Below are 25,103 nucleotides of genomic sequence, written 5' to 3' on the forward strand. Positions count from 1 at the left end.
GTCAGACCATGTTCTTTTCTGCTGGCAGAAGTGACTAAGAAAAATGACAAAAGACAGCATCTCTAATGTGTGTCTGATCAACTGATTGCCCCCTCCACTAATTGCCTGTAAATGCTAATTAAAAAAGCAGTATTTAGTGTATGGATGACAGTGCTTAGTTTCCAAACGCAATAATTGGAGTCTTTTCTCTTGCTAAATAGCACCCATGTCAGTGTTTAGTGTTGCTTAGTGGAATTATCATCAGATTTAATCTTTATCAGAGGTCTCTTAGACAGTGGACCTGGACAGGTTTTGGACAGTTTTTACTCCCCTGTGATGAGTAGTTTAGTAGTTTTTTAGTTGTTGTTTTTTTGGGTTTTTTTTTCTTTCTTTTTTTTTTTTGGCAAGCACAGGAAATAATCACTGCATTGGTTTATATCTTAATTCTGCTGTGAGGAAAAATGAAGTTATTGTCAACATTAGAAATAGAAATGTAGAAATACAAGCTTAAATTTTGCAGTAGTCAGTAGCAGAGGCTTGACCTGCTTGCTTCTTATCTTTCATTAGTACTTTTTTAAGCCTGTATCACATTTAATTAACTATTTAGGACTAATTGACAGTAGTGTAACAAGGACTGCATGTTAAAGCAATACTACTACTATACCATAGCTGAATACAGCTGTACTGTAACTAACCCCAGAATTACTGGATAACGCACCCCAGCAGTGCTTCCAGTTCCTTTCTTTCTATTTGTATTCAGGGGATAGCACCAAAAGGATCTAAGCAAAGCATTGCTCAGAGAGTAGAGGAAATCAGTCCTCTCCTTTTGTTTTCGTTCCGTTCTCTGTTATGCAGTAAGGATAACTTACTTAAACAGAATAATAACTTAAACAGAATGAATTAGCAAACTGAACTTAAAGATTAATTTACCCACTAAAAAGATGTCTCATCTTGAATAAAACATCTTAATAGTACAGTTATTGTTTACATCTTAATAGTACAGTTATTAATTGTTATTTTTTATTTTATCTTCTTTCTTCAGAATCCTACTCAAGTGGGAACTGCTCTTCAGGTTTTCCATAATCTTGGGACTTTGAAGGATACCATTGCAAATGTGGTGGATGGATACTGCACAGTGCTGGAAGAGAACATAAAAAATGCTTTGGATATCAAAGTGTTGACCCAACCATCTCAAACAGTCACAAGAGGTGTGATACTTTTTTTACGGAGAATAACTGATTATTTTTTATAGGAGTAGGGTATGTTATAAAATGGAAGAAACTCTCACATCCAAGCCTGTTCTAGTAATGTTTCCTTGCTTGCTTGGACCAGTAGAGGGTGGGAATAGGCATGTCTCAGAAAACATTTAATTTTAATTTGACAAAATTGGGTCTGACTGATATTTGGCTCGGAGATTTTCCTTTATTCCTCCCTGCCACTCCTTCCTAACTTGCCCAGAAAATTGTCCTCATTAGGTTATAATTTGTAGCATTTTCTTAGCTGTTTCTCATGGAACAATGATTCCAAATTCTTCTTTCTTTCTTTCTTTCTATTGGTGGGAGAATTACAGGTTGAAATTATTTGCAATCAATGGAAGAAGCCTGCAAGTATATTGTTATGCTTTTGTCAGGTGAAAACTGTTTCAAAGCAGACTATTCAATATGAAGAAATGCTGCACTATTAAGCATTTAGTTCCTAGTTAGCTCAGATACCAAAAAGTACTGAGGAATTGAGTGGGCAGGCAAATTTGAATTTTAGTGTTAAGAACATTAATTTTTTTTTCAAAAATTTTGCAACAAGGTGGGGGTCCAGAACACAATCAACAGAATAACACAGAAATGCATCTTTTCTCAAGTGAAGTGACTGTTTAGCAGCTGCATGCCCTTCAGCTGGAATATTACTTTTTCTTAGCAGTTTGTCTATGCATTTAATCCTTAGCTGGTAATAGCTGTATTTTTCACAGCTACTCTCTCTCCTATTTCACTTTGCTCTTAAATCCTGAAAAACTGGTCATTGGCATTACTGTAGTGTTTCTGTGGAAGTCTGAATTGGTAGAGCATGTAACAGTCATGAGCATGAAGTATCCCCACTGAACTTCAGAGCTGAGTCAACTTCTCAGTTGAAACAACTGAGACCGCTCACAAAGATCTGTTCTGAACGTATTTGAGGCTGCCTTGGCTTAAAGAAAAGTATCTGTCAAAGTGCATAGAGATCTATATTTCCAGTATTTTAATTTTCATTTGTGGAAGCTGAAATGTGCTGCTATGTATGTTTAAAAACCATTTAGGTGGCCCTGGTAGAGCTGCTATGCCAACACCTGGGAACACAGCAGCTTTTCGAGCAGCTCTGTGGACGAACATGGAGAAACTCATGGATCAGATCTGTGCTGCCTGCGGACAGGTACTCTGCATCTAATTCCTGTTGGTCTCATTGTGCAATTTTGGATGTAAGAATTTAGATGACACTTTCCCTCTCAATAAATTCTCTCTTACAGGTGCAGCATTTGCAGAAAGTATTGGCAAAGAAAAGAGATCCTGTGTCACATGTCTGCTTCATAGAGGAGATAGTTAAGGTAAAGTTTTAATTTAGCTGAATACGCTTTAGTAAATGTCTTAAGAAAAATGTGATGAGAGAATGAGTTTATTTACCATTTTACAGTTCCATAATTTTTTTTTACTTAAATTGATGGGAAAGTGTTGAAACTCAAAGTAACATTGAAGGATATATTTGTGGTCTGTGGGTTATATCTGTAGAATGTAAACATGTTCATTTTGTTGTAATTTCTTTTTTTTTCTTTAAAAGGGAGCTGATAAGGCAGCACTTTATGGATCATTAATGTCATTCCATAATTCCATGTGATTTGAGTAATTAATTAAATCTGTTCTTTGTATAGGAGAATGTGTCTTCATCTATCATTTTCAGCCATCTGTTTCTCACTTCTTGACAATTTCTCCTTTGAAAAATAATCATGGCTGTTCTTTTGAATACCTATTATTTTCCATTCATTTGCATTGTTTTTTATTCATATTTGGAATAATTTGATTAATGGTCTCCTTCAGTGGTAGGAACAGGATTACTGAAACTGTCTCATCTATGTTAGTAGAAGAGAGCGAAAACAAAAGGCATGTTCCTGCTGACATCTCTTTCCAAGTGTGTAACTGGATTTCTAATTTACATGGACTACATATTTGAAATAACCTGGGGAAGCTCTTCATATGCAAATGTGGTCTTCTCAACAGTGAAATCAAATAGTAGGTTAAAGGTTAAATACAGCCTTTATCTAGCTCTTAAGCCTGTCTCCAGAAGATGTTGCACAGAGCATCACTTTTCTGTGAGGCACTTCAAGCTTCTCTTTCTGTGTTAAAACAAACAAACAAGCAAAGGCAAACCACAACAACAAAAAAAAACCCCAACTCAACCAAAATAAAAAATCCACAACCCCCCCTCAAAAATTTATAAAATTCTAGCATATTTTCTTAATTTAAAAATGCTTAATCTGGCAAAAAAAATCTGTTGCTGCCTGGATGGATCAGCCCTTCAGTGGATCAGCATGTTTAGGGAGAAACATAGAAACCTGGAGACAGACCAGAAATGCTGAAAGGAAGAGTTTGGATGGAAATGGAGCTTAGGTAAATGATCTGTTTGTGTTCATGAGTGACTCCCACCCTGTGCCCGTGCTTCTGACTTTCATTCTTCCCTCTTGTAAAGCATCACTTGAAAAGGAAGTTTTCAACAACTGAAAAGGGAGTTTTTCCAGTTTTGGAGGATGATAATAGAGGGAAGCCAATGGAAATATTTTATTATCCTGGAGACTAAACAAATAGGGAAAATGAATTTCAGTTGAAGCAGGGTAAGGAAAAACTCATTAGAAAATAAAGGCTTACTGGATTTTCTTATGGTAAGCATATTCCATGATTTCTCTGATTACCCTTCCTCCCCTTAACGTTCATACTACAGGATTGCATCTAAGTGAAAAGTTTTATTTCCAAATAAAATCCATCTGTTTATTTTTCTGCAGTTTTCACTCTTCTGATTACTTTGTTCTTCGGTGTTTTGGTACAGTATGGTGCCAGGCTGGACATTGTCATTCTCAGTGGGGCAGCTGAGGTGGAGTGAGTGGTACATCCTTATCTGATGTTCTGCTAGCAGAATTCTCTCAGTGTGGCACAGTACTGCTGATGGCACCGATGCTGGACTTACTTCTTGCCTGAAATGGTTCAGTATAGCATCGTGTTTTTCTTGGGCATTCTCACAATTAGACCATTTGTTCTGGTGTCTCTTGAGAAAGGTGTGGCACCAGGCTGCAGATGGGTGAGGTCACACCAAAGAGTAGAGCTGTTGTTCAGACAAAACCAGACACGTACTGCATGCTGCTGAAATTCAGGAGTGTAAGTACAGATGGCTGTATGGCAGAGTATGAATTATTTTAGATATAAATAAGAAATTGGTATTTTGCCATTTACTAATGAAGATTCCATCTCATGTTAAACCGAACTGAAATATGCTTTCCTCAGCAAGCGTTCTGTAGAGGGAGAGAAGTTGAATTTTCTGTATTGTATTCAATTTCATTAATAAACTCAGCAAATGAACAAAACAAGCCAAAGGTACTAACATTGTAGTCGTTTGCTAAAGCTGCATGCCCACTCCAGAAGATAGGAAAACGAATCATCCACTCTACAGTCTCTGCACTAATTACTGTTACTGATGTCAACATTATTATTATAGTTATCTTCTGCAGCAGCTGCAGTACCACTTTGCCTGTCCATCTGCTTCCTTGTTTTGATTACTGCAGTGCAAGTATCATCCTAGGAAGCATAAGAGAGGAGGAGATCCAGCCTTTTTAAAGCACAAGTCCTTTAATAGCAAGGAAGCTACTTGCCTTTTTTTTTTTTTTTTTAAATCATCATTCTCTTTTTCCATTGGGGATTTTTTGTGTCTTTCTCTTCACAGATAACATAGCCTGCAGTTTTTCTAATTTTGTAATATTATCTCAAACATGTCCTTTCCGGCTTTCTAATTACCTGTTATCATAATAATATTTAGTAGTGTTGTGTCATGTTCTATCCAAAAATTTAGTTTTAAAAGCACTAGATAATTAATTAAAGGATTCACAAAAACTCTGTTTTTTTCAAAAAAAAAAAAAAAAATGGAAACAAAACCTGACAGATGAAGAAGCTGAGGTACAGAACTTCGAAAATTTTAAATTCTGCAGTTCAGCAAGAACGCAGTGACAACACCTGCATCTTTCCTACCCTGTGGTTTCTCCTACAGAATTCCCTTCCAATTTTTACCAGTTTTAGATGTGGCCCAGAGTTAAATAACAGTATCAGGCTTACACGAGGACCATGGAAGAATCGGGACATGAAATTTACACTGCACGTTTTTTCACTCCTTCCCTTTGCAGATCTAGATTTTGGTGTTTTTCCTGTGTCGCAATCTGAAATTAATGCAATTCTAAAGAGAAATCAAGCACTCATAGTACCTTCTAAGAACAGCTTCATTTCATACTAGTCATGAACTATAGAATCATTATTAATCTTTACATATTTAAATTACAGATTTAATTTTTAAACAAATCTATTAACTGTTTAAAGGAGAAATACAATTGAATGGAGATTTTTGTGGGTTTTATGTAATTAAAAAAAGGCCTTTAATGACTAGATTTTAGTTGAAGAGGGCTAAAAGAATTCAGAACTCATGGAGTTCTGATTTCTAGTTTTGAAGAAAATGAATACATTTTGTATTCATTCACTGTATGCATTTTTTATGTATACAGTGAAATGTATACATTCAATATATACAGTGAAATGAATTCACTGTATACTTTTTTTAAATATAGGGTTAATGTCATAATTTTAAGGGTAAAAATTTAAATTACAGATAAGATTTAAATAATGTAAGTTTGATATTTTTGTTCACCTAGTGACTGGTTACTTATATCACATCTTTCAATGGCTTAATTCACCTTCAGAGAGCTAATGGGTTACTTCAGTTTATTTTGCTTTATTGCTTCTCTTTTTCAATGTGTAGTGACTAATCCTTCCTTGGCTGTTGTAATGCCTAAACTACAATTGACTTCAGTGTAAATAGCAGCCAAACATATCTTTCTGTGACAGCCACCTTCCTAATTAGAGTCCCTCTTAGCCCCTTGTAAAAGAGTTGAAAATGATCTTTGATCCTCATCTATTTTGGCTCCTTCACTCCTACATAGGCATCAGGGAACAGTTCTGCCAAGAGAAAAACAGCCTGAAAAGAAGCAGCAAATAATTTTTAAGGGGGGCTGGGGTGGTCAGTAGAAAGGATGAACTGGGTCTCTCCGCTGGCCAGAAAGGTACAGGCAGAGCTGCCCTTGCTCGCCTTTGGGTGTCCTGTTTGCAACCAAGGCACAGCACAAACCCTGTCGTTTACGTAAGCCTCGGGTAAAAAGTGAGCTGAGAGTTCCAGGGAGTGTTATTATGTGCTTTCTGGAGGGCTCTTATCATTGCTTCTGCTGATGAATGTTTGGTGAGTAAGCAGGCTTTTTTCCTGAGTTGTCAACACTGGCAATATGAGGTGTTAACGATACAGAAAGAAATGTCCTCAGCATTACATAAGATAAAGAAAATAAATGGAATATATAGATATTTATTGACAGTGTGCACTTCTATTTCACCTTATTTCTGCTCCCCATCCAAACTTGTTAAAAAGTGCTGCTGCTTTGAAATTATTCACATCTATCATCACATATTCACATTCAGTTGACCCAATTAAAAAATAATCCCAAGTGGAAAATATTGAAAAACAATCTAATTATTGTCTTATGTGAATTCAGAAATAGTATGCTTTTCACCAATTATTACAAGTATATGATTTATTTTTCAGTGTCTTTTGTAGAAGCAGAATTGGATTACTTGCACATCATTTCTACTGTGGTTTCTGTTTGTTATTTAAGCAATAATGAGGTAGTTTGTGAAGATCTAAACCCAGGTGCATGAGCAGGTTTTTGGTTCCCAAAATATTAAAAAGCTTTTTTTTCAGATCTACAAATTGCCCTGCTGAATTCACTTGCGGGATTTTTGAGGACTTTTAAAGAGCCAAGAAGATCATACCAGTTAAAAGTCTCAACTCTCATTTTGAATGGATCTGTGTGCCCAGACAGCCATACTAAAAGTAATTTGATTCTAATTCACATGGGAAGGTCAGAGCCCGTGCAGTGGTTTTCTAATGACACTACGATTTCTGTAGAACTTTAATACCATTTCTCTGACAGAAATATGCAGCTGTGAAGAAAAGGGATGGTGTGGACGTTGCGTGGGTTAGTAGGTAATAATGACTTTTTCTTTTTCACTTCTGGTTTGGTGGTGTTTGTGCAAGTTGCAGATCGGTGATGACTGCAAATTACTGAGTCAGTTGGTTTTCAATCAGTTTGCCATTGGAAAAGAAATACGTTTACCAGAAGTGCCACTTTTGATCATCATTCTTGTCAATCTTACCTGAACAGCTCTGAGCTGAGTGGACATGGTAACAAACCATCCTTTCATCCTTGGAGGGGATATGGAGTAGTCAAGGTGAAAGCATAGTTGGAATTGAAGCTGTACATACTAAATCACTTCTCTGAATAGAAGAAAGCTGTCAAATCCCTGGGGTAGTTACTGACTTTTGAATACTAAGTTCATTTCTTTCCAGTTGATGCGTATCTTGCAGGAATATGGAAGGATTAATTAATGTTTTAAGTAGTTTTGAAGATATAGGGCACTGTTTAATATCTAGGTATTTTGGTTCCTTACAAATTAGTTTTTCTGTGGAATCACCTAAGAATTTCAATATTCCATGAAATGCACACAGTCTTTATTTTCTAGTCAAGAAGGTTTTTGGGAAATAAAGCAAACCAGCTTTTGTTTCTTTTGTCACCTGCATAAAGAGACCTTTTTTCAAATGTTGCACTACTGCTGGAAGTCTAGAAACTATTACACCTTGGATATAAACTGATCAACACAGTGTAATGAAATTCTGTGCCCTGCAGTAAAACAAAAAAAAAACAAAAAACAAGGTCATTTTTAAAATCACAGTGTCATTTATTGACATCTCTGCACCTGTAATGTATAATATAAACAACATTCAAAATTTAAATTCACTCTTATTTGAAGAAATTTAATCCTGACTACTTTAAGGATATAGAAAAGGCTTATTGAGAACACACTCAGAATTTGTCTTTTCTTTACTGATTAATTGCACTACTGATGATGATGGCTTTTTGTTCACAGTCTAACATTGGGCAATTATGTTGCTATAGAAATAGTGCAAATAGATTTCCTTATTTCTGTCCCATAAGATCTTGTCATACGAAATTGTTAAATCATTTGCATTGTTGCTTTATTGGTGGAAAAAATATTTAGACTGTCCTTTAAACGTCTTCTGTTTTTAGAGCAACATTCACAAGTCCTGTATTTCTCCATGGCGGAGCGTTTGATTACAGATAGAAAACACTGTATATGTTAGTATGCAAAGCCTGATTTCAGGAGGCTGCAGCAACTAGCTGCATGCTAATATTCACTATATTGTTTTACATTTCAAAGAGGCGTCACAATAAAGATGTTTTTCACATTCTACTCAAAGTATCAAAACTTCTACAGGGAAAAATAAGTTGGAAGTGGCTGTCATGAAGGGGGAGCCAGTTTAGAATCAGTGGGTCAGATTTATTATTTGAATGTTAAAATAGCTATTTTAGACAGACACAAATATGATAATTCACAGATGGAAAATTATACTCATTAAGTTCTAAATTTACAGTGTGGAGGAAATAAGAGACTTTTTAAAAATAAATATATGTCCTTTCAGCATCTTCTTACATTCTTGTCTAATACTGAAGAAGGGGGGTACTTTCATTTTCATTCCTTGAATTTAGATTTAATGTCAGATACTAAATAATTATAATAAGAACAGAGCTAAAGAGATTTAATTTCATTTCAGTAATAGCAAAGTTAATTAGTAGTTTGATATTGGTTTTTTAAATAAGGTAAGCTATTTTTATGTTTGAGGAGACTTGAAATCAGTTTTCCAGGCTTTAGCATTAATATTATTATATAGTACCAGTGAATACAGATGTTCTAATGTGTATCCTTTGATGATGCTGGTACTCAGCCCACTAATGTTCAGTGGCTTATTAACTTACTAGGAGCTTTTAGTGAAAATGGGTTATATTTTTTGAACAGGGAAAACGAGTCATTTTCATGTGAGTGAGAAGGGGTTTAGCACATGAATCGTGTCAGTCTGTAGTTTCTTCTATAATCTTGCAAGCAGGCAACATCGAATCTAAATTTCAAATCTATGCAGTCAATGCATCAATCTGAGTAATAGTGTCACTTCACACTATTAGCAAGTCTGCTTAGATGCCTTAATACCATGCACTAAAGATAAAAGGGCTACTGAAAAAAAAAATAATAGACAAGTATAAATCCTCCCCCTGCATTCATTCCATACCAGTAAAAGAGTACTGATCTAAATCCTTTCCTTACCACCAGTCATTGCATAGAGAGTGATTGCAGGCTCTCCCAGTTGCACTGTGAGAGCTTTTTATCAATGTGGGATTAATCATGAATGGTACAGCTGAATGGCCAGGCCCAGAAAGTGATCAGTGGTGCAAAGTCTATCAGGTGGTCAGTAATGTACCCCTACAATGGGTCAATACACGGTCCAGTTCTCTTTTAAGACTTTTTTTAGTGGTCTGGATGATGGGCCAGAATGTACCCTCAGCAGGTTTGCTGATGACACAAAACTGGGTGTAGTGGCTGATGCTCCAGAGAGTCATGCTGCCATCAAGAGTGACTTCAAGAGACTAGAGGAATGAGGAGGAATGGTCTGACAGGAACCTTATGGAGTTTCTGGGGCAGAGAGCAGGAGGAACTAACACTGTCCAAATGTCTCCTGGCACTGGCCTTATGCAGTGTTATTAAGCTGCATCAGGGGAAGTTTAGGGTGGACACTGGGAAAAAGTTCTTCACAGGAAGAGTGATTGGCCATTGGAATGGGCTGCCAGGTAGGTGCTGGAGTTAGCATTCCTGGAGGTGTTTAAAAAAAAGGCTGGATGTTCCACTCAGTGCCGTGGTTTAGTTGGCAAGGTGGTGTTAGGTCACAGGGTGGACTTGATGATCTCAAAGGACTTTTCCAACCTAGTTAATTCTGTGACTCTGTGGTTCTATTATACAACCTTAGATGTTTTATCTAAAACCTGCTCTCTTATGAGAAAGTTGCACAGCATTACTGTTTGTGCTGAGTATTGACAATAGTGATTTTATAGTAATAGTTGAAATGAAATAGTTACACAAAGTGAAAATATTTTTAGTGGATTGCTGGTTATGGCCCTGATTCAGCAAAGCAGTTAAGCACATTTTTAATTTCACATAAATAATATATACCATGGAAGTCAAACTACCTCCATCTATGATTTTGATAAGGATAAACTTTGTCCCATTTACATAGACAATATAGTGAGCCTCACTGTTGAGAAAATACATCACCATTTGTGGTCTAGCCTGCTGGACATATTTTGTCTGATTTATGGGTATAATTTTCATGAGCAAGTAATTCCTCTGTGAATAGTATGTGTGACTGTGTACCAAATTTTTAAACAGTGTGAAAAAGGGGGAAGACTACAGTGACTGGGCCAGAGTGCAGTCTGGTTGTTCTGTTTTTCTATTTTACTCTACACAGATGCAAGGGGATTACCTAGAAATAATATAGTTTAAAGTAGCTAACTGCTAGTAGTCCATACATTTTTCAAAATATTTTTCCATTCCCTGGTTGTGGCCAGCTATCCAGCAGGTCAGAATTACAGAGGGTTGCCCTAGTGTAGGCAGTTGTTCAGTTAATTTCTGAAAATAAAGAATTAACAAGAGGAGGACAGATCTAAACTGTCTTGCACTGCCAAAGGAATTGCATAGGGGCTACTAAATTATGTAAGTGCCTGCTCAGCTGTTCAGTTTTGGGGAATAAAGTGGTCATTGGTCACAAGAACAATAGTGACAGTATTTTTAATTTACAGTTTGGGTTTGTAGATACTAGTTTATGTAAGTGTGTTTTAGGCATTGGAGCATTTTCACTACAGATTTTTATTAGAAAATAGCCTCATGTGTGTGGCTGATCTTACTTCCCCACCATTTTGTAGGGGTCCAAAGTATGATTTATGTGCAGGTTTTCTGTGCTGTGAGATCAAAATAAAGCTGTGAACAGACAGTACCATTCATTCAAAAATGCTGTGTTAAATGGATCTCGTTTGGGAGGAAAGTTCTGGTTTGCCATTATAGTCTTACAATTGCTTTTAAGACTATAGTTTTACCAAATAGTTTTAATTTGGTATATTTCATGATGGGGAAAATATGTATATGTCAACCTGAGTCTTGCCTATCCTGAGTTTTAGATACCATCAATTACAGTTAAGGTTCATTTGTTGAAGGAAAAACATATCGCATGACAAGAGGAAATAACATTTTATTTTATGCTAAAGTGCAATAATTTACTTCTGGGAGACTTTCAATTATGTATGGATGTTTTATGTAGGCTTTCTATGTGCGCAGTATGCACCTGAAACAGCTTTGTGCCAGGTAATAACACCTCTTACCTTCTAAAGGTTCATGTGTTCTCTGTGTTGTTAAACACGTACACTGGGTGGGGGGATGGTATGACAGAACAGTGACCTTTTTCCAGTGTTGTTGGTTATGGCATAGGAAGCTGTTGGAAAATGATTCCTACAGAGCTGAAAAGATAATCGGATGCAGTTCATTACTCATCTTGTCAGCTGCTCCTGCTACAAGGGATTGTATCACAAGATGTTAATCTGCTTGTGACTAGATTTCAAAGCAAGCATTTTTATTTTGGAGGGGGTGTAAATAATTTAACATCTTTCAATTCTATTTCATTTTCAGAAGCAAGAGAAATGGAAAATTTTGGATTTAAAGTCTTAGAATATTAATTGATAGAAATATTAGTACATCCTTGTGGATTATTTTAGAGCTATATGATGATATGCTGCAAAAAGCTGTTTAATTGCAGAAGTGGTTATTTTTAAACTAATTATGAGGTAGTGTATTCCTTGAATAGTGGAAGTTAGTCTGCTAGCACACTTCAGTGTGTTCTGCAAGACAAGTATTAGACACAAGACAGATTTGGACCAAAATGAGCCCTATCCACACATTAAATCACTAATGTGGATGTACCCAATGCTCCCATACATTGTCTACCACTGAGGATATTTGGTGTAAGTGTGGAGGAGGACTATATTCATTATTTACAGATGGGAAGATGAGAAGGTAGTTTTAGCTAGCTGACTTTAGTTTTCTGAAAGCAAAAGGCCCAAAAGAGCAGTTACTGTCTGATACTGTGCTTTGCTGCTCACAATGCTGTATGTGAAGCATACAGGGGAAGGCTTGTGAACTTTCCATTACATTAAGATGAGCCAGTAGATTTGCTGTGTACATTTCAGGGAAGCAGAACTGCCTTTTCCAGCTCCATCCTGCCTATCTTTTTAAGTCCTTGAAGAAGTTGTCCGGTACAAGGGACATTCCTTTAATTTTCTTCTGGAGAAAAACACTCTTTTTGCTACCCTTTCCATTTAATTTTCTAGTATTGATTATTGTCAGATGGAATTGCATGCTACATTTTAAGCAGTTAAATATAATTCTCATAAATCTAATAAATCTAATTTTTATTAGAATACATAATTTAAAAAACAAGCAGTGAGAGACTCAAATGTGCCTTCAAAAGTAATATATTGAATTAACATGTAAGCAAAAGAAATTACAGATTTAAATGAATTGAATTGTTTCTGGATGTTCATGGTTGCATATGGCATTTTTTGTTCCCTCAGGAGTACCTAATGCTAATGCCTTGCTGTATTCCAGTTTTGGTAGCTACAGTCCACCCACTTAAATACCCCCTGGTGTATGTGTAGGCAGCAGTATTCTCTAGTTCCTGCCACAAACTCTTACATGGTCTTTTCTGTGCTATTAATCAGCCCTTAGATTTCACCTCCAGAGAGACCGCATCTCAGCACTGGACAAACTGAAATCTTGTGTCATATGTTACAGAAGCAACCAGCACTCTATAGATACTGATTTTAGTTACTTCAAAAACAGGGAATTTGTTTTTTCCCCTCAACATTTTTGACTGAGTAGTCAGGCAGTAGGAAATGTTATTCGACTTTTTCGTAAAGCTTTTCCCTTCTGTCTCTCCTCATACATAATACAGTTGGCTTCTTCCCTGCAAAGTTCTGATACAGTTAATGTACACCATTCACCCAGGTCAGAAGACACAAGCTAATGAGCAGAGGCTAATTTGTATGGCTGTGGCTGCCTATGCAAATTTGTGCATGAGAACATATGTATGTATACATCTTACAGATGTAGATACATGGAAAAGTAACATATTCCCACAACAACATAAGGCGTCATCCCATGTAACTGTTACTTGTCACCATGTTGAATCTGACAATGAAGATCGGAATGTTGATGGGGAGGGGTACATGCATATTTGTTTTCTGGACCCTTTAATCAGCCTGCAACAATGGTTGCCTATTGAGCATGGTAACTCAAATTCTAAATAATTTAATGGAGGTGGAAAAATAGTAAGAGAGCATTTTCAAACAACTCTTTTTTTGGTGTAATTTCCGTCTACATCTCTGTTCCTGTCTCAGCAGGCAACCATTGTTGCAGGCTGGGATAGAGAATATGAAAACCTATCAATTTATACTTGATGTGAAAGACCATTTGTTTTATAGTAGTTTTCATATTCTAAATTTGAAACTGTGAAATAAAGAATTAATTAATTTCACGTTTATGCTATCGCAATAAATTTATCAAAGAGATTTTATGCAGTGAGCCTTCTGAATGATTTTCTGATATTCTAATTTTACTTTGCCCATTTATGAAAGTCAAGTACAATTTTACAGAAAATACAAACATAGCTATAAAATAAATTACTTCCATTTCTAAATCCATCATTGTCCTCAAGCAGACAAAAATTAGATTCCGTAATCCCAGTTTATTTTAGCATTCAGTGTTAATTATCGTACATTTTATGAGTCCAACAGCATAAAAGATGTTCTCTCTCAATTCTTAACACATAAACTTTACCTTTCTTTATCTTTAGAAATAAGGAGTAGAGTTGGATTAATTCCTCATCTAATTGCAGAGTTTGTGATGATAGTCCTATTTTTGTCATTACTTTTAGATGTATCACTATACCTTTGACTGATTTTCAGAATTTATATTCATTCTTTAAGATGATTTTTTTAAACTGAAACTTGAACTTGAACTTGTAGTCTTTCAATGAACAAGATCTTCAAGAGGATTGCAGTAGTACTTGTTAATGAATGATGCTGTAAAGACATTTGTTGATTTGCCCAGCATTGCCACTGCTAGTGAAAAGAGACAATTTTATTTTTCCTTTATCATCTTAAGTAGTAGTAATTCATTTTGGAGTAATGAGATTTTTACATTTAATAGATTATCTCCTCCTTTTTGCGGTACAGCTGGGCAGTGCAGAAGTTAAACTGACGTTTTTCCTTTTCTGGTTATCATTCCTATAGTGATCTGGTCAAACTGGTAAATGCAGCAGTTGGGTCAAGGGATGACATGTACACCGTGCAAGGAAGAAAACCCTTCTGTTCACAGCGGGGTTTCTCTTCCCATGACAATACTGAGCAGTCTTCCAAGTATCTTAACAAGAAGGCAGGACAGGATACCCATCCTCATCTCCTGGAATATTTTTTCTACCTCAGACAGACAGGGATCAAAACTCATGCTTTAATGCTTGACCCTAAGTGCCAGATGTTGGGGGCAGTAGGGAAGTGGCTGCCCCTGCACATTCCCTTTGGTGTGCTCCCTTGTTTCCACTTCTGACTGCAAGCCCTGTTGGCACCAGGCAGTGAAGAGTCAGCTGTGAGGTTCACTGTGTTTTTTTGTGTTTTATGGTTTTGGGAAGCAGCGCTGCTCTGTATGCAGCAGCAGTGGTTTGGTGCCTGGCTGGAGTTTGCCAGCGCGTGGTAATGGCAGTAAATAATTGCTGTGGTGTAGCCAGCACCAGAACTCCCACGGAATGGGAAGGTCGCTGCAGTGCAAAGAGATTTTCTAACACGTCTCCTGAGGTGTGCTGCTTCAGGCTGCACTCACACCCCTGGAGAGCTGGGAGCATTTCTGATCAGGCTTGGAAGAAAATATTTAATTCAAGATAAGACTGAAGCTTATATTTTGTTTTCTCCAGTAGTTTTTTCTAGCTCTAAATCAGAGGAAAACTTCTCAGATTTCACTTACTTTGTTTTTGTTCTCAGTGATGAGGAGCAGCTTTGACTGGAAGTATTTGCATTGCTTGAGATTCTTTGGAAAGAGCATATTTGAAACTTGTATTCCTTTTGTCCCTTGCTCTTAGGATGGCCAGTCTGATATTTTGTACAAATTTTGGACTGCAGTAACCCAGACACTTTCCTCTCAGTTTCAGTCAGCAACAGACTGTAAGTATTCAGTATAAATGATTTGTAATGTGTTCTGAAATTATTATGAAACTTGCTTTTCAGTAAGTCCTTTGCTCGATATCTCCTCTACCAGTACTATAGCAGTGGTTCACTCAGCACAAGGTCTGTATGTTTAAAACTTCTGTGTTTGTAACCAGACAGGATCCTCCTAAAATGTGGTTGAAATTTCAAAAAGAAATATTTTCTGTTTCATTAAGTAGTTGTTATCTAATAACAATAAATATTTTTCTAACTGTGAGTGGAGGTAAAAATGTTTGGAATGGTACATTATACTCCCTAAAGCAAGTGAGTTTGCTAAATTCAAAATTAGTAATTTGATTTTAAAGATAAATTCTTAGTCTTTTTTTGTTAAACGCTGATTGGTTGTAAAAATCAGATTTCAGTCACTTTTTGGATTCCATTATAAACAGGATTTTACTTAGTTCAAAATTGTCATATAAATACAGATGAACAGCTGGTGTTCTGGCTATACATAATTTTCTCTACATGTGTAATATGTAAATAGCCAATACAATCACGGAATATTAAATATAAATCATCTGTAAACATAAGACAGTTCTATTACCACAACATGCTAATGCAGCATGCAGTTGGATCATAGGTGAGTTTGGCACTTTCGTAAATACATCTTTCATGTTTGCATAGAGTGTTTAAATTTAATCTTTTGCACAAAAAAGTGAGGGGCATAAGATGTGCATTTATCTTTGTGATCTCAGCTATTGCACTGGCCCTTCAAAATTTGGTCCTTCCAGGCTTTATAGCAGCAATATAATTTTGAGGAACTAGCTGATGGATTCATACTCAGTGGTTGCTAAGTAACTAGATGATCCCAAAAGAAGATGTATGCATCTTGTGTTAAAACATATTAATTTTACTGTTTGCCTTAAGCATTGCTTTAAGAGCAGCATGTACATACCCCGAGCCTCCTGTGCTCAAACTGAACACGTGCTGCCTGTTCTCAGCGCTCGCATTTAAGATTGTAAATTTATGACTTCAGTTAACGGGATCAACCAACGCTGCAGAATTGAGGGAACTCTTACATTTTGTCAGCTGTACTTTTTCTAACAGCTATTCACAACTATTTTATTACTTACAGTTTTTAATAATGTGTTTTATATAAACTTTTTATGAGGGGGTTCGATGAGATTGATGTTTTTATTTTGCTATAGCTGAGTTTTGGGGAGACAGATTTTTTCATTTAAGCAAAGTATCTAAATGAAAATGTTCATTTTTAACATAAATTTCTGGTGACTGAATGCACTGACATCAGTGAGGTTCTGGATCAGATAGATCAGAGGAAGACAAGATATCAGAAAAATAGTGTAAAAATAGAAATTTATGGCAGTTTGAAAGGTTTGATATTAGATAACGATCTGCTTTTGTGAGGTTGGGACAGTCTTTGTAAACATAGCTTCATGACCTAATAAAATAACTCTGTGTTTGATAACAAATGTGAATCCTCCAGTATTCAAAATTATATATTTGAGTTGAAAGCACAGGCTGGGTGATCTGGGGCAGATGTCTGGAACCTGAAAAACCTATGAATGAATGGAACAGTGTTAATCTCCTAATGTAATGGGAAATCTCTAGAATATGAATGATGTTAGATGAAGATTAACATTGCTAAAGCAGTTGTACATTTGTTTCATTTCCTGTTACTTGAGGCAAGCCTTTCAAGGCTGAAAATAATGCTGCTTTTTCTGCTGGCTTTGTCATTCTTTGACAAGTTTAGGAATTGCATATTAAGTACCTTGTTTTAAGAAGTGTGCATAAAAGCATATGCTTCCCTCATCTCATTTCTGAAGACTTTGGTTCATAGGAGTTATCCTTGTCTGTTTTAAACGGTTTTATCTTCAAAGTTCCACAGCCCCACACTTACTCTCCATCAAAATACTGTTAGCAAATCTCTACATTTAGAGAGTTGCAATTACTCATTGGCCTTAAATGAATAATAATAATAATAATAATAATGTTTGATACCAAACATTTATTGTACAAAATAAAGTAATTTTTTCATATCAAGTCTTCCAGTTGTGGGTTTTATGCTGGTGCTTTCCATTGTTCATCAAGTGGATTTAATGTTATAGTTATGTCACTTTGAAATGAATTATAAATATTACATTAATTAATTACATTAATATTAGACAGGATAATATTGTGTAACATTGATATAAATGCAAGGATAGAGGTTTTTAGGAATAAAAAAATTAGTTTGAACTTAGCATCGTGTGTTGCTTACTGCTTTATTTTACAGCCTCTATGTTTTTGAAGCAAGCATTTGAAGGAGAATACCCTAAATTACTGAGGCTTTATAATGACTTGTGGAAGCGCCTCCAACAATATAGTCAAAATATTCAGAGGAATTTTAACACAAGTGGAACTACTGATCTTTTTGCTGAACTACAACAAATAGAAGAAGATGCACAGGACATATTCATGAAAAAAAATGAAGATTATGAGTATGTATTATGAAGTGTATGTCTATAATATATAAATCTTTTCAGCCTGTAAGAAAACAGAATATATTTTTAAACTTACTATTATTCAAATTGTCACTGCAGGAGAATTTTAAATGCTTTTCTCCCCTCTTGCAGTTACTGCTCTAATGCTATTTTAGAGCTGTAGGCTTTTCATTAAGCTATATCATTAACAATGTTGGGTTGTTTTGTGTTTCATAAAGTCTCTGACTTTTGAACAAGTTCTATCTTTTTGTCTCTTTGGGTGAAAAAATAGGAAAATGGTGAAAATTCAGTTTTGTATGCATAGTGATTACAGCACTAGCTTTCTCCTGATGACACTGCAATCATTTGAGTGTGACAAATGGTCAGTTGTTATGATTCACAGTTTTTAGTTTATACATCATAGAATAAATATGATCTAAGTGATATCAGAAAGATGAAACTGAAACAGGCTTATCAAGCCTATTAGGACTTCTAGATATATGTAAGATAAAATGAATATTTTATATGAGAATTGTATTGACTTAAATTTGTTCTTGAGCAGTCAGTGCAAGACTTATCAGAAAAATGTTTTTCATATGCATATGTCTAAAAAGCAGAAAGGGAAAACAGGTTCAGTATTGCAGTTTGTATGTCTGGAAAGATTTAATACTGTTGTCTATTTTAATTTAAAATATAGTAACTTTTTCTTATGTGCAAAGTCCAGAAAAAGCCTTGAAAGATTCACTGCAACAGTATGAAGCTGCCTATTTGTCAAAATCCTTATCTCGACTGTTTGACCCCATCAATCTTGTCTTTCCTCCCGGAGGTCGGAATCCTCCCTCCTCTGACGAGCTTGACAGCATCATTAAAACTATAGCCAGGTATGCACATATAAGGCGTTGTAAAAGTAGTACTCAACATGTATTTTTTCATAACTTACAGTTCTGGAAAGGAGATTTCCTTAATGGTAAAAGGTTGATTACTCTTTAATTATAAAGTAGATTAGTGCAAAAATCAAGTCAGTTTAGGATAGGATAGGATGGGATAAAGCAGAGTAACACACAATAGAACAGAATATTTCAATTGGAAGAGACCTACAATGATAAATCCATTCCAACTGCATGAACACTTCAGAGCTGGCCAAAAGCTAAAACATGTTAAGGGCATTGTCCAAATGCCTCTTAAATACTGACAAGCTTGGGGCATCGACCACCACTCTAAGAAGCCTGTTTCAGGGTTTGACCACCCTCTTGTTATGGAAGTAATTCCTTAATGCTGAGTTGGAACTTCACCTCATGCAGCTTTGAACCATTCCCACACCTCCTCTCACTGGATCCTGGGGAGGAGTGCTCAGCACCTCTTTCTCCACTTCCCCTGCTTAGGAAGCTGCCCCTCCTTTTCTCCAAATTTAACAAGCCCACACTCTTTGCTATCCCTCACAGGATAATTCCTTCCAGTCCTTTCACCTGATCTGTTGCCCTGCTGTGGACACATTCAGATAACACCACATTCTTCCTAAATTATGGGACCTTGAACTACACATGGTGTTCAAGGTGAGGCTGCACTAATGCTAAATACAGCAAGACAGGCACCTCTTTATTATTATTTACAATTTTGTTTTTATGGAATAAATGAAATTTTAACATAAGTTTTAATGTTTAAGCTTATAAAAGATCTGGAAGAGAAACTTTACACATACTCTCAATGTCTGGTATCTTAATTATCCTGACTGTGTCAAAGGAAGTGGTAGTTAGAAGTGATAATACCTGGCATAAATACTTTGTTAGAGTAAAACAGCAAGATGATAGGTAAAGATCACTTTAGGTAGAATTTGTACAATGAAATGGTGCATTTTCCCTCATAAGGTTTTGGTAACGACTGCTCTGTTTAATAAAGTCTGAAAAAAGATGGGCAGTATTCACAGTATATGTGTGTGTGTATAAAATATTAAATATTGACACAGTACTTGTGACTGGGAGTTACAGATGCTCAGAACATGTCTGTTGGTGTGGTTACTGATACTATTTTGCTCCTTGCAAAAGAGAAAGGAAAACAACATGAAAATTCGACATGTCAGCTGAGTTTTTGATGATGTTTGGGGCCCTAGAGAATTCTCAGAGAAGATTATTCCAAATTGGGGTGCCTAATGATTCTCCAGCTCTTGAGAGAGGTTAAACTCACCACCAGCAACATGATAGTTCTTGTGCTTACCTGTCTTCAGCAGAGCAGTTTTGAATGCAGCCCCAGCCGATGGAGATCTGGGGACGTTAATGAACAAAAAATACTGGAAGTGATTTAGAATTCTTTTCCTTCTTCATTTGTTCCCTGCCATTCCTTGGGGGCCTCTTTTACTATAAAGGATTGCCTAAAACACAGCTTATTAGTTGTGTCAAGCTAAGGCATCCCCTGGGTATTTCTGCACAGCTCATGTAATTCTAGAGTTGAATGACTGTGTATTCACCTGTAATGTTTGAAGGCTGCTGCCAAAGCTTGAATGTAGTTAATTGCTGTCAATATTTTTGAATGGCTTACTAATAGTGATTTCATACTGAAGTGTCATTCCTAAACTTTGCTCATTTTTACTAGAATAGGAACACTGCACATAAAATTCCCAAATGACTTGTTAAATTGTAAACTGAATTACGGTGTGTGAAAAGACTTGGTTGTATGTGTTACTCTCTCTAAATTGATGTGCCACGTAACTGTGTATTCATAGTTAATTCTTTATCGATCCAATACAGCATTCAATACAGCACTCTTTAGTTGTTAATTAAGATTTGTAATCTTTGCTTCCAGTGAGCTAAATGTGGCTGCTGTTGATCCAGACTTGAGTTTAGCTGTGGCCAAAAATGTGGCGAAGACCATTCAGCTTTACGGTGTAAAATCAGAGCAGCTTGTAAGTCATTTTAAATTACTAAATACTAATTTTTTTCATAGGCAGTGTTCTGGCTTTTGTAGATTTATAACATAACAGTTAAGCAATCTAGATAGACAAAACCTTCCAATTAGCTTTCCATTGTATTTATGAACATGATCAATTAAATTTTGCCTTCAGACAAAGTCGGTCTATTGATAGCAGTAAAATGTATCTGTATAACTTCAAATTGAATTTGCCATATTAATTTTCAAAAACTCAAAATTGTAGCTGTCATTAAACAAAATCAAGACTGTTAAATTCAGTTCTTTATTAGCCAACATTTGATACTAGATCAGTTACATGGTACAGCATCTTTATGGTATTAAAATCTAGACTATTCAAATAAAATTTTTCATTACTTGCAAGAAATTTTGGGTATTTTTCCCCTATATTTATGATTTGACATATATTTAAGTGACCTTTGATTTGTTTGCATTTGTCATATGTTTCCAATCATTTACCATGCAGCAGTATCTAGTTTTAACCTGAATAGAAGAAGGATCCCCAAAGCCATATCCTTTTGGTAAGAGCCTCCAAAAAGCCTGTGGATAATACAGCCAATGTCATCATACAACAAAAAATTTAGATGAACAATTTTCTTCTAAGGACTGTTGCTGAAATTATAATAGTTTTTTAAATTAAGAGATGAAAATAAACTTTTGCAATATGCAGACCCAGCAGAAATGACTAACTACTTGTATTTGTAAACAAGATTTTCACTTAATAAACAACATTAATTCTGACAGCAGACTCAGATTCCAGTAACATTCAATTACTATATGTTTTATTTAGAAAGATGCTTGCTAATATTTTTTTTTGTACCAGTTGGTTACAAAACATTGCAGCAATTTAGTTAGTATGGTTTCTGTTTATCTTTTACATTTCTGCCATCTTGGAATAGCTTTGAAAAAATTGAAATTCAGTAACATACTTTGTTTACCTTATCTATTGGATGAATTGGAAGTTTGCTGACTTGGTGTATGGAAAAGGAACATAGGTGAAGCAGTCATGAAGGCCATAAAGAATATTTTAAATTTTAAATTAAAACAAATGTTAGCATAATTTTGTTAGCTATTTAAAGCATACTGCTTAAGTTGGGTCTGCTTTTAAGGCTACCAAATAATGGCTTCATGTTTTCAGAATGCAATTTGCTTATGACAGAAATGAGGATTTTTACTAGGTTGTGAGAGTCATCATAGGTAAAAAAAATACATTGTTGCCTATATGTCATGGAGAGTAGCGTCAAATAGTGGCATTCAACTGGAAAAAAAAAGACCTTTCAGCTGTAACTGTGAAAGTAGCAGGGTTGTGCTCATCGTCTCTGTTAGAGTCTGGCCAGTGGATTCTTTGGAAGTGAACACGGTTTTGTGATCAGACAGCTGGAAAAGTCTTAAGAAACTCTGAAAAAACAAGATACTTAGAAATAAGCTGATTGGTATATGATTTGTGGCTTTGTGTTAGCTAAACCTAAAGCAATAGAATGTAGGAGGAAAGAGGGAATGTGAGCCCTTGAACTTCTTGAATTTAACAACTGAAAATGTGAACTTGAAACACTGAAAAGCTAAGTGATGGGATTAGCCAAGCTGTCAGGATGAACATCAATGTCCTTGATGCATACCTACAAATTGTAAAATAATATTGCACAGCTACCTTTTTTTAAACTTCTTTTCTTTCCTTGCTGATACACGTTAGAAATTTAAAAGCCAGAAGTGCTCAACACAGTTGCCAAGATATAAGTGTCAGAGTCTTCTTTGAAGTGCTGAAATATCATTCCTAGCCTCCTGCTGCCTCTCTAGCAGGGCATGGCTCTCCCACTTGTCCTGTGCCATGCTTGCCAGCCCTCTGGATATAATCTGGAACAACTTAGTCTTTTTTTGGTGCCTATTTTTGGGCAGACAGATTGAGCCTGAAATGTGCACCACATATAGAACAGGAGCTATGTTAGACAGCACTGTTTCATTATGTTTTAGTGGTTTAGCCAAGAATGCAATCTTAATTCAATCTTGCAATCCAGCCTCCAACAATAGCTTGGAGTCAACAATAGTCCTGCTCTCCAAAGCTGAGAAGGGGACCATGGAACATATCCGCTCAGATGCTTCATGTCTGATAGCTACAGTTGAGCAGTGCTAGAGATGGACATTTAATTTCCTGGAGGAATTTGAAATTGAGTTCTCTTCCAAATTAAAAGTAAACAAAACAATCTCAGAATTCTCAGTGAAGGAAGATGGAGGCGGGAGACTTTAAAAGGTTTTTTTTTTTTTAAATGTTGTAATATTGCAGCTAAATTTGAAAGGTGAAAAACTGAAATGTGCAGTTCTAAAAAGGTTGAGACATTCTGATGTTGATGTCAGGGTTTTTATTTACTCAATTTCACAAAACAAGGAATTCACTGAGATTTCATCACTGTTTCTCCAGGGATCCTTAAATAGACAAATAACAAGGAAAATGTTACTCAAGATTCAAAGGTTTTACCTTTGAGCAAAAGCAGCATCTGTCAGTCTGTACATGCAGTCCTAAAGCAAATACAACTAAGAAAAAATGGCCTCTTCCTGTAAATCCAAAACACTTCTGTTACTTATGGCTTTGTACCCTTTTCAACTTTCCCCACATCAAAAACTTGATGCATCTGAGACCTGTTCTTTTAATAACTGGTTCAGAGAAGATAATAATCTCTGGAAGCAGCACTATGTAGATAAATTCTGCTGTTGGGTGCATCTTTAGTCAATCCCTTGCTGATGCTTGGTGTGGTTGGTGTATGCCATGCAGCATTCAGAATTATTGTCCTAATTTCACTCAGTGTAATTGCAGATGGTCTTACTATACAGAGTCTGAAGGGCTAATTAGGCATTGCACTAGATTTAAAAAAATATTTCTGTTAATTTAAGAGTATTAGCTTTCATCTTCACCACCTGTCCTGTGTTTTGTGGTGCTGAGAAAGTGTGCTTGGTATATTTTATGCCATTATAATTGTATTTCTTCTTATTCATGTTTCCTTAAAACAGATAGGCCAGACATCTTCATAATGATTACAGACACCACGAGATTTCTGTCTAGTCACCATTTCCACATCCTTCTCATTCCACACTGGAAAAGATATTAACAAATCTGAGCATCATGTTTTGGATAAGGATTTTCCTCTTCTGCATTTGCACCTTGTAATCCAGTGCATAGATTTTAACAAAAGGTCTGTTTACTGAACCAGATTTTGTTCACTGGCCACTTTTTCTTGCAAGTGAGGTAGCCTAGTTGAAAAAGAACCCTAACTTTTCTCCTCTATTCAGTTCCAAAGGAGTCAGCCATTTCCATTTGCAAATAACCTTTAATCATTTGTCTTGATTGATACATACAGCATGTTGTGCTCTTGTTTAACTGGCCACATCAGGAAAATCAGCTCTTTCATTAAATAATTACAATAAGTACAGTGAAGGGAAAAGATTTGTGAGAAAGCAGTAAGTTGCATTTCCTGAAAACAAAAAGAAAAAAAAAAGTGGAGTAATTTGGGGTGTTTATGAGAATTCATGCTCCTTAACAAAAGATAGGAGCTCATAAGTCTTCTTCCTAGAGATATTTTTACTCATTTGTATAACTGATAGTTGAGAAGTGTAAAAGAGAACTTAAAAATCATCAGCATCTTTATTACATGCCTTTGACATGGCAGTAGTAATTGTGTGGCAGGATCCTCTAGTGCAGTAATCTTAACATTTTTGGTTATGCATTCCTATCAGTATAAACTTTTGGAGCATGCACCTTATATGTATACTTGTTTGTTTTAACTTTTATACATGCACTGTTGAAGTTTTGATATTTTTGTCATGCACCTAATTTTGTTTTGCTTAATCCTTGTGGCGTATGTGCCCCATTTCAAAGACCACTGCTCTAAAGTAATACTCTGCAGTAATCTTCCATAATAAGGGAACAGACTTGGTCTGGTAATTTTCAGAAAAGATGCCTGCTTGATTGCAATCTTTAGAATTCATGTTTAGTTTTGCTACTTTAGATCAGATTTTTCATTTATTTATAGAAAAATTTAAATGGTAGTCTAGTGATTGAAAGTGAAAGAAAACTGTGTTTTCCCAGTTGATTACCTGTAATTTTTTCATTTACTGAGCTGAATTTCGAATGTACTTGAAATGTTGTGTTTTCTCTTATAATTAAAAATCTCTTTGTTGTAACTTCGCAATCACTATATTTTTGTTTGCTGTTGATAAAGAAGTCATGAAATATTGAGGGTTAATAGCTCTGGAAGTTTATAAGATATGTAATT

General features: G+C 35.8%; 1 protein-coding gene across 2 annotated transcripts in view; it reads left to right on the plus strand.

Annotated features, from left to right (window-relative positions):
* Nucleotides 1–25,103, plus strand: part of COG5 (component of oligomeric golgi complex 5) — a 172,263-nt gene that overhangs the window by 110,705 nt on the left and 36,455 nt on the right. For both annotated transcript variants that reach the window (XM_085569797.1, XM_021539126.3), the window contains 7 exons: nucleotides 1,022–1,187; nucleotides 2,267–2,379; nucleotides 2,474–2,551; nucleotides 15,379–15,460; nucleotides 17,736–17,940; nucleotides 18,642–18,803; nucleotides 20,719–20,818. In XM_085569797.1, coding sequence (XP_085425923.1) covers nucleotides 1,022–1,187; nucleotides 2,267–2,379; nucleotides 2,474–2,551; nucleotides 15,379–15,460; nucleotides 17,736–17,940; nucleotides 18,642–18,803; nucleotides 20,719–20,818 — 906 coding nt within the window. The remainder of the gene's footprint in view (nucleotides 1–1,021; nucleotides 1,188–2,266; nucleotides 2,380–2,473; nucleotides 2,552–15,378; nucleotides 15,461–17,735; nucleotides 17,941–18,641; nucleotides 18,804–20,718; nucleotides 20,819–25,103) is intronic.

Source organism: Lonchura striata, chromosome 1A (assembly GCF_050655825.1).
Source record: "Lonchura striata isolate lonStrDom1 chromosome 1A, ASM5065582v1, whole genome shotgun sequence".
Lineage (NCBI taxonomy): Eukaryota > Metazoa > Chordata > Aves > Passeriformes > Estrildidae > Lonchura > Lonchura striata.